Source organism: Xiphophorus hellerii, chromosome 8, assembly GCF_003331165.1.
Source record: "Xiphophorus hellerii strain 12219 chromosome 8, Xiphophorus_hellerii-4.1, whole genome shotgun sequence".
Taxonomy (NCBI): Eukaryota; Metazoa; Chordata; class Actinopteri; order Cyprinodontiformes; family Poeciliidae; genus Xiphophorus; species Xiphophorus hellerii.
In genome coordinates this window covers 14438757-14449555 of record NC_045679.1, presented here as the reverse complement: position 1 = coordinate 14449555, position 10799 = coordinate 14438757, and the positions used below count along the sequence as shown (strand labels likewise).

The 10799-nt window shown below is 40.1% G+C and overlaps 1 protein-coding gene across 1 annotated transcript; it reads left to right on the top strand.

The window, feature by feature from the left end:
- The first annotated feature begins 8597 nt into the window (after window positions 1-8597).
- On the top strand, window positions 8598-10574 carry aplnrb (apelin receptor b). Its single transcript, XM_032570811.1, has one exon. The coding sequence runs from the start codon at window positions 8703-8705 to the stop codon at window positions 9771-9773; it is 1071 nt and encodes a 356-aa protein (XP_032426702.1). The 5' UTR covers window positions 8598-8702; the 3' UTR covers window positions 9774-10574.
- The last annotated feature ends 225 nt before the right edge of the window (window positions 10575-10799 follow it).

Genomic DNA, 10799 nt, shown 5'->3' with positions numbered 1-10799 from the left:
AAACCAGCACCAATTATCAAGCATGGCGGTGGCAGCATTATGCCGAAGGTCTTTTTTGCTATATATTTGTGCAATATTTGCAATGTGGGTGTAATAAAGAATAAGGAGTTGTGGTTGAAATTTGTACAGAATTTAGTGTTCAAAAAGTAAAATTATACTAAATTGCACATCTAAAAGTTAAAAACCTCTTCTTCAACCTTACTGAATATTTGCTTTACAATCTTAAAAATAGAACAAGCCAATTTAAATTAGCTTTGGCAATTCTGCAAGAAAAGTAGTGACATTTAATGAAATCTTTACTGTATTCTTCGGACTATAAGCCGCTATTTTTCCCCCCAAGCTTTGAACCATGCGGCTTATAGCCCGGTGCGGCTTTTCTGTGGATTTTTTCTTCAACCACCAGGGGGCTCTTTAGCAGAGAGTGAATCATTGGAAGTCAAAATTGGAAATAAAAGAAGAAAGTGCTAATTTTCATTTAGAACAAGCACATGCTAACAGCAGGCAGGACGGAGAAATGTTTTCAAACTCATATGATGCAGCTTCTAAGTTGAGGGCTATCGATCTGGCAGTACAGGAGGGAAATAGAGCCGCTGTACCGAAACCTTGGTTCGGCATTGGAGACGGAGGGCTGCGTCCTTAATAAATTTAGTAGATTTATTAAGGACGGAAAACCAAGAACGGCAGAGATACCAGCGGCTTATAATCCGGTGCGGTTTATATATGTACGTTTTCAGTTTCAGTTTTGTTTTGGGGGGGGTTTTTTCCAAAAAATTTGTAGGTGCGGCTTATAGTATGGTGCGCGCTATAGTCCTGAAAATACTGCTTGTATTTGAACCTGTATGGATTCCCGAAAGTCCCTAGGAAATTCAAACTTGTTCAGGCAGCTCTTGTTTGTTGAAATCTTTTGCAGTTGTATGTTTTGTGTTTGTTCAAACCTGCAAAAATAACAACACAACTAGCATTTAAAACTGATTTATAAGAAATCCGTGCTGATGATCAGACTTTAGAAATGCACTGCAGCAACTTCAGCATTCATGATTTCACTGAGGCATTTTAATACAGGGAAGACATGCTGGTATGATTTGCAGGTTTTCTGTCTGCAGCTTATTGTTTTCTTCAGTCCCTCACCTCTTCATGATTTCTTTTCATGCATCGTTGTTGTAATATGTGGTTTTAGTTTCTATCTCTTTGGTGGCGCCTTCTTTCATTGTGTTTCCTGCAGTTTGAGCTTTTCCACTGGAGAATCCACTAATACTAAAACAGTCTTTCTCAGTAACTTTATTTTTTTCTTATAATTTTATATTGTTTTTAACTCACTAAATAATAGTACAACCCATCAGGTCCAAATCTCAGCTGACCCATCTCAATATATATTTAAGGTTAAACATTTTCTTTTACGGTAAAAGAAAATGGACTGGGTTTTAATCACCAGGGTTTTAATCACCATGTGTACAGGAGACAGTAAAGGTTTTTTTTTTTTTTTACTCACATCAGCAGCTGACCTCATAGGCTATAATAAATGAGAGTAATGACAAAAGCATATGTTAAACAGGACCTTTGGTTTGAAATTACAAAAGCCTATTGTGTTGCATCCACTTCAGTCACGGCCTTCTCATTGTGCATTAAGATGAAGGATTTCTGGGCGTGTTCTTTATGTGTGCCTCTCGCAACCTTTAAACTATACTGACGTCTTATGTTTCAAAAACTATGTGAAGTTCAGAGAAACGTAACGATCTATACAACACAGTTCATGTTACACGTGCGTGTCGACCTCACCAGGGTTTTTACCCCTCCATGCAGGGCATCGAAACGGGATTTAATTAATGCTCCAATTCCTATTTGGGCTTTTTTTTGTTCCTAAATAATTTCTGGATATGTCGAGCACACATCTTCTGCTTTTGTTATGTAATAATCACAAAACATTCAGTACAAAATATGAGTATGTCAAAGGTATGACTGAATGGATAGGATGCATGCAATGGAAAAGAGATGTGGACAAGAGTTCATTGTTGTGAGCAACTCCTTCCATGTTTAATGTGGAAACAACTGAAAAATATGTTTATGCAATCTAAATAAGTAAAGAAAAGATATATAACAGAACATAAAAATTTTTGCATATGTACTGTACACACCTAGAGAATTTTTATTTTGAGAGCAGTAAAGTTGTGATGCTAAAGATCCAATATTAAACCTTTGCTTACAGTGAACATAAATAAATATACTTCCAGATTAGGGCAGATTTGTTTGGATAGTCAATTTTCCATTTAAATAAAAAAAACAGATTTTAATATTTACTCGGGTTATCTTTGTCTGATATTAAAATTTGTTTGATAATCTAAAATATTTAAACTTGAAGAACAGAAGAAATCCAAAAGAGGGTAAACACTTATCACAGCCCTCTGGCTCTATATCAGGTCTAGTTTTTATCATCCAGGGTTTTTAGATATTATCTCCTTTAGATGTGTTTATCCAGGCTGGGGATACTGAAGTAAAAGTAAAAAATGTATACAGTAATTTCAAATACAGGACTTTAAGCTGCAATAAGAAAATCATAAACCAAAAAATGGAACAACAATGTTGCTGCAAGCTGTTTTTCCTCTCTAAACTTTTGTCAGTTGTTGTATTTGTTCTCTAATCTCACAAAGTGACACTGATGTCATCATCAATTAAACAAGCCTCCTAACTTATCAGTTATCTCGTGTCAGACAGTGAGCTAACACAAACACTTACGGCACCTACTCTGGCTGCAAACAAAGTGTATCTGACATGATTTGTGTCTCCGGTCTGCTTCTTCATCAGATAAATGAGCCTCTCCAGTTGAAACTTGTCACGGCGGGGCGCCTCTTCGTCTTCTAAGAGGCGCCCCGCCGTGATGCAAACCTCAGATATTTACTGGCAACCCTGATGGAAAGCGTCAGCTATTTTTACCTTTTTGTAAAAACTGTTTTCCATCCTTCTTTCCTCGCTTTCATTCGCGGTAAATATTTTTCACTTGGCTCAGATGACAACATTTTGAAAGCAGGAAGGTTTCTATCAACAGACTCTCCCGGTCAACTGAGTCGCAGTCAGCGGGGCAGGAGGTTCGTGGGGTGTTAAAGGAAGGTGCTGCTGCGTTGTTTAGAGGTCAAATGAGAGAGAAGAAGACCACAATATCTCCTGGTGTCCTTGCGATTGTGAACATACCAAAATATGTATTTTGTTTTCTTTCTTCTTCCTATTGAGTTGAACTTATGAGCTGTTTTCCACAAAGATGTTTGACTTTTCAAAAATGCAACCAGACTGACTGGAACTCATCTTTTGGTGTTCAAAACCTGAACAGCCAATAGGTTTTAAAGCAGGAACTATTTTCTCCGGCGTGAACACAAAGCTCATTCTTATAACTGAGTGTGTACAGCAAAACACAAACACAATGGCACCCTCCCTGGGTGAGCAGTAAAGTTCAATTTATGGTTTCCACTTCCGCTTGTGCACAAGGACTATGTGGCATAAATTTTCTGGTCTGCAGCAGTCTGCAGGCCCCCCAGAGTGCGGTCCAAATATATTCACCTGTGTGGATCCTGCCCCGGCTTTGGAGGTGAATGAGTCAACAACAGATTTAGAAGATGTTTACTTAAGGAAGAATCTGTGAGGAGATTTGCTCTTAAATTGCAGTGTTTTGCAAAAGTTTTTATACACCTGGAACATTTTTATGTTTTGTCATGTCGTACCAGATCTTCAATGTATCTTATTAGAATGTTACCCAATAGATCAACACTTAGCTCCATGCAGTTGAAGGTGGCAACAAAATGCTACATGGTTTCCAAAGTTTATTTTACAAATATCAATTAAAAAAAGAGAATGTCATACATTTGTATGCAGTTTCCCCGAGTTAACATTTTGAAGAATCACCTTTTCTAGATGCAAGTTTTTCAGAAGATGTCGCTATACTTTAAAAGCACAAACTCTTACTAAGTATTTTTGGTCTATTTTCTAGTGCAAATGTCTTACCACACTGGAAATAAGATTTGAAAGTACAAGTTTCTAGTACTTTTTCATCAACATTAAGGATTTTTTTAACTTAAACCTCTTATTTCTTGCTGAAAAATTACTTGCAAGTTAGTTTTGTTTCAAATATATAAAGATATTTGCAACTAGACCACAAATACTTGGCAAGACTTTTGCAGTGTACCAATTTTGTACATCTAAAGACAGAAAATTGTACATGTCCTTGAGCTCAAGCTCACTCACAGAGAAGTCCTGTAAACAGCAACTTTAAATCTTTGCCTCTGATCTGAGGTTTGGGCTTTGACTGGACCGTTCTAACACACTAGTATACTTTGATTTAATCCGTTCCATTGCAGTTCTGTCTTAGTTTTTTGCAGCTTCTAGTAATTTTTCTTCCAGGATCACCCTGTTTTTCCTCCATACGTATCCCCATCAACTCTGCTCAGGTTCCCTGCAGAGAAGTGGCCTCAGAAATATATATTTTTTTCCAATTCCTCATGAGTTAGAGTCTGTTTTAACATAGTGGTGAAAAGGTTTGAACATCTCTGAGCCTGGGGGCTTTTTTTTCTCACGTGGCGTCGCTCTCCTTATCGACTGAAGGAAAAGTAGTGAATTGGCTAATGAAGCCCAAATGGTGGGATATTTAAGGTCTGCTGGAAGTGTTAGCTTTAACAGCAGTTAATAATTAAAAGTGGATTTTAGCCTTGATGTGATTGCTTATTCTTTCCCCAGGGGGGCCGATTAGCATGAGAGCTGTTAGTATTGGCTCAGGTATTTACATCATGAATTTTAAGATAAATTCAAGTCAGAGTTCTTCAGATCAGAAGTAACACACACACTTCGAAGAGCCAGCTGTCTCTGAACAGGACATGTGGTCTGACAGCATAACACGCACATCAAACAACTGTCGGACCTCCACAAACGCCTAAGCAACAAGAACACACACCTCACACTCCCCAACTGTGACAAGCATCACTAAAAAAAGCCTCATAAACAAGAGAGAACTCCGTCACAATAATAGATCAAAGCCCTGCAACACACGCTGCTGCTGCTGCTCATTTCTCTCCTAGTGCAAAAGTCTTTCCCTTCAGTCTTACGGATATGCAGCATCTGATGGATGGCCATCGAACAAAGAGAGAGAAACAAAACATAAACGTAAAGGTTATCTCTGTGTGCATGGTGTGTGGCTTGCAACATGAGGCCACACGTGAGGAAAACAACAACAGTAATTAATCTGACACACAGGTGGGTAATTAGGAGAGAAAACAAGAGCTGAATGCTGTGGAAGCAGAGTTGGTGGCATGCTGGGTGACTTGGTGGGCGCCCTGCAAAACAACACCAGCTTTGTCCAACTGGAACTTCTCACTTTTGCAGAGCAAATATGTTCCTCTTCTTGCACAAGTAGCCTTTCAGCATCACTTAAACCTTAGTGCATTTATGTACAGTAGCTCTAATGAGCAGACTGTGGGGAAAAAAAAGTTTATAGCTGGATTAATCATCAGGACACTTGTGCTTTATTTCTCTATCAAAGAAAGGAGCTAAAAACAGACTGCTGTCGCACCAGAGAACAGATAGGAAGCCTGCTGTGATTAACTTCGGTTTGCTTTTATCCGGTTTTGCCAAAGCGCCCTGAGACACCTTCTGCTGTCCGGATGGAGCCACTCAAAAATAATTTGATTTCAGATTGCCCAAATCACAATAACAGGCAACAACAACAGCTGTCTGGGAGTAAGTGACGTTGGTGAAAGCAGAGGCAACAGGAATAAATCATCATCTTCATAATTGGAGGAAAAAGGTGGATGACTAAGGAGGGCCAGAAGGAGTAGGATGATGGGTGGAGGGAAGGGGGGATGGCTTGGGAAGATTGTTGAGTGATACAGTAGTTGTGTCTAAAGGTCGGTGCCCCGGCGCCACTGCTGCCGCTCCGCTGAGAGATGTGGCATGCTGAAGACTTGAGAAGTCCCATCTGGACCAGAAAATAAAACTGAGAAACTGCTGTTAACAAAGAGAAAGGTTTTTGTCCCTCATTAAACAGCAATGAATCTAGAAAACTCAATTTTATATGCTGCTTCATAAAAAATAAGATTTCTTTGCACTTTAAGGTAGAGCAGTATAGATTTTGATGAGTGTGGTGTGTCCATTGATTCTTAATGACCAATGGAAAGATCTTTATTGACATTACAGAACTTAAACATTCTTGTAATTTCTATGTAACTAGCTTTGTGCTAGTTATAAATTAGCATAAAACTAATAAGCTTGATAAGAGAGAAGTCCAGCTTCCCAGGGGTTTGTGTTTTGGTTATTAGCATAAACATAATTTCTAACTAGCTTTATGCTAATTTCCCACCATAGGTATGCTAATTACCCATAGATAAGGTGGGATAAGGAGCCCAACTTATCTATGGTGGGCTCCAAGTCTTTGAGGTTGGAAGTTTCCATTGCCCTAATATTTAGCTCCATTCACAGATTTTCTATTTGATTTCCTACCATACTGAGTTAAGTTAGCATCCCCTGTCGGGTGGAGTCGACAAATGCTGATACAAGTAATCAGGGACCAGCTCTTCAGGTCATCCATCATTCAATAAAAGATTATGGTTTGACTAATGTTTTTATGGTTGTGTAATTTTGTTTTTGCAACTCTTGAAGAGAGAAAAAAACTCAGTTCTTGCAAAGTATGTTTTGGAATTAAGGTGGAATGGATAAAATGTTTATTTACACTTCTAACTCTTGCCTGTTTTCTTTCTTTTAAAAAAAAATGAAATTCCTAAAATACAGAATAAATCCTCGTTGTCTTGTTATGCTAAAAGTAGCAAGCTTTGTAACAAAACAGCTAGCTAATCCCACTGGTTTACCAAAATACACCAGAAAAATTCTTATGCTATTTTTACTTCATTCCCATATCCATGTTTCCACTTCTGTCATAAAGAAAACACTATTACTGTCCTACATGCAGTGGGCAGGAAGAAATTTGGAGAATCTGGTTTACATGCGAGTCAAGCTAACGACTGCTGGCAGCTCCACTCAAGCTAACAGCTAATCAAATAATTCATGGATTGATTTAATAAAACTCATACAGAAAACAATCAATGCTACATTTTCTAATTTTATACTTTACAATTCTGTATGAGTCAGGTTTTTATGTTTTCACAATTTCCTCATCAAAACAATGTTTGTCGCTATGCTAACTGCTAGCAATGTGGAAGTCAGATATCCTGCTGTTGATTAGCAGACTCAAACAGGGGTTTTTCTCTCTCCTTAATAAATTGTTCTTCCTCAGGATACAAATATCCTGCTATCTTCTAAATCACACACCCACTGGCTTTGTTTACAGAATGACTCAGCTGTGCTGTCCGATAGTTGTGTCTGAATTAGCCTGAGAGAAGAGAAGTTCATGATTCTCAGCATCCTCAAGCAACACAGGTTTGGTTTAGAAATTACAGATAAAAAAAACAATCTCAAATAAAACTAATGGCATCTAAAAAAAATCTAGGTAATTTTTAAAGTTGTACTAATTTTTGAGGGCCAAGTCTGGAACAATAAAATTCAGATTTTAGCTTGGTAAGAGAGAAGTCCAGCTTTCCAAGGGTTTGTGTTTTGGGTATTTATTTATTTTTTGCATCAGATACCAGAAATAAAAAATTACACATTATATTGTGGTTTACCCTTTTTTCCTTATAAGTTTAAGTAGAAATAGTAGTAGTTCACACCCTCTTTTAATCTATCCAGACACTGTTCTAGGTTAAAAAATGTTTTTAAAAATGCAGCAGTCTCAGTGATTTGAACAAGCCAGACAAGAGAAACAATATTTTAGTCCAAAAAGCAACACAAACTATATACTTCTAATTGTGTACGTTTCTGCATAATTTTTTTTTCAAGGTTTTACATGATAGTTTTTTGTATAATAGGAGAATATTTCTATTTACTTTAGCATTTGGTTATTTTTTAAAACTATTTTAGCAGACCTGCAGAAAGAAATATTTTTAATAAGTTCTAAATTGAAAGCACAAATACATCTATGACCAAAGTTGTAGTCAAATTTATGATTTAATATTTTCATTAGGATGTGATCAAAAGAGGACATGATATCGATTAAAGTCACATCTTTTTTCCATTTTTGTTCTTTGGCATGTTTCAACATGTGCAGGGGAAACAGGACAGGCAAAGAAATGCCGACAGTTTTCCTTTTCATCTGGTAAATGAGGGTGCTCCAGTAACAAAACAGCCCCCTATTGATATTAAAATGTCTGTTCTTTATGAAACCTGTGCAGGCTTTACTATCAGCCTGCTGTCCAGACATGTCCTATTAGCTCTCGTTTTCACAAATGACAGAAATATGTTTTAAGATGGACCCAGAGAGTTAAGATTTTTGTCATTTCAAATTCCTATGTAAGCGCAGCAGTGGGGAGTAATTTTTTTTAATGCAAATTAAAAACCCAAAATGTATTTTTAAAGTTTTAAAGTGACTTATTAGAGTATTTTCCAGTTAAGTTACTAATGAAATGAATGGACATATATGTGCATGGGGAACTCAGTGCTGAGAGGGAAAGATCGGCGTGAGGGGAGGAGTTGTGGGAGGGTGCCACCCGGATGGGGGTGTGTATATAAGGGTATGCAGATTTCACACATAGCAACAGACTTCACAGTGTCTCAGCTCCAGTGGATCTATCTGCCTTATACAATTTTTTTTTTCTTCAAATTAAGTCAAAGAAAAGAAGAAAATGGAATCCGCTACGGCTCCTTATGACTACTACGACTACGAGGAGACAGAGAACTCCACTATGTGCGACTATTCAGAGTGGGCGCCGTCGTACTCTGTCATCCCGGTGCTCTACATGCTCATCTTCATCCTTGGCCTCTCAGGGAATGGGATCGTCATCTTTACCGTGTGGAGGGCTCAAGGCAAGCATCGAGCTGCTGACGTCTACATTGGCAACCTGGCACTAGCAGACCTCACCTTCGTGGTCACTCTGCCCCTCTGGGCCGTTTATACCGCCATGGGCTACCACTGGCCCTTTGGAGTGGCTCTGTGCAAGATAAGCAGCTACGTGGTGCTTCTCAACATGTACGCCAGTGTCTTCTGCCTCACCTGCATGAGCTTTGACCGGTATCTGGCCATCGTCCACTCCCTGACCAGTTCCCAGCTGCTCACCCGTCGACACATTCGAGCCTCGCTCGCAGTCATCTGGGTGCTGTCTGGTCTGCTGGCTGCCCCCACTCTTCTGTTTCGCACCACCAAGTACGATCAGCAAACCAACCGAACATCTTGTGCCATGGACTTCAGTCTGGTCGTGACCATTAAGGAGCAGGAGAACCTGTGGATCGCTGGTCTCAGCATCTCCTCCTCAGCTCTTGGCTTTCTCCTTCCCTTCCTGGCGATGATGGTGTGCTATTGCTTCATCGGCTGCACCGTCACCCGCCACTTCAACACCCTGCGTAAGGAGGATCAGCGTAAAAGGAGACTGCTGAAGATCATCACCACCCTGGTGGTGGTGTTTGCTGTCTGTTGGCTGCCCTTCCACCTTGTGAAAACCGCTGATGCCTTGTCATACGTAGACTTGGTCCCTGCCACCTGCGACTTCCTGCGCTTCCTGCTGCTGGCTCACCCCTACGCTACCTGCCTGGCCTACGTCAACAGCTGCCTCAACCCCTTCCTTTATGCCTTCTTTGACCTGCGCTTCAGATCTCAGTGCCTGTGCCTCCTTAATCTGAAGAAATTCCTGCATGCCAGTCCAAACAGCTCCATGTCCTCACAGAAGACAGAGGCTCAGTCACTGGCCACAAAGGTGTGACCACAGCGGGGGAAGAGGTTGAAAGACAAAACTTTGCAGCATCATCTGCAATCGGTTTCAGGGTGTCACCTTTGCCCAGTAGGCCCCCTCCCTCCAGGCCACTGACTGTGTGGACTAAAGAGGAGTGAATGTTGTTGTTTGGGGGGGATTGAATCACACAGAAACTCCAGACTCTCTTCAAGTGGCAGGCCAGTGAAACTAAACAACAAGGAAAAATGCATAAAACTCTGTTGTTTGAGGAAACTCCTGGAATGCTCATGAATTTCTCTTTGTTATTGTGTGGACTTTTTGAACTGGACATGACCACCGCTGTTCTTATTGTCATTAGTGAGCACTTGAGGAGTGATCTCCAATAGATCAGCCAGTGGTATCTTCCCCATATCTGGCTACGTTACGTCTCCAAGTGAGCATGTAGGAAGGGAGTGTCAGTCTGGAGCGAAGGTGTTGGAGTCAGATAAGATGTTGTAAATTGTAAATTTGCGTGTGTGTGTGTGTGTGTGAGAGAGAGAGAGAGAGAGAGAGAGAGACGGGGTGTGGAGAGTGCTAGGGGGGCTGGCTGCCTGCCTGCAGACAGACCAGACAGACAAACAGATGGCAGCTGACAAATGGTTTCAGGTTGGTGAAAGGTCCAATTAAAAGGTGACTACTTTGACAGTCATCTCAGTGTGAGGGTATGAGTTGTGTGCTTGTGTGTGTGGACGGTGAATGTCTCTGAATTTCCTCCTAACAGCAACATGAAAGAATTTTGTAAGTACATTATTTTTGATTGTATTAAAAGAAAAGGTGCTCTGAAGAAACAAACACTCTCTCTGGTGTCACTCTGTTCCCTCTGATGGCTTGTTAAGTCTGACTGGAATGTATTTTCTCCTGTCCGGTAAATATGCTTCTTCCTGTTGAGGCATTGCTGGGAGAAGGCTGTCTCCCCTCCTATTGTGTTTGGGAGAGCTGAAATCAAAGCACATGTCTGCAGGAAATGCACCCTCAACTTCTGTTTCCCTCTCCTCTAACAACTCACTCGCACAAACA

Bases quoted from the DNA above. Each gene is read 5' to 3' on its own strand.
- aplnrb (XM_032570811.1), top strand. From the start codon at position 8,703: ATGGAATCCGCTACGGCTCCTTATGACTACTACGACTACGAGGAGACA.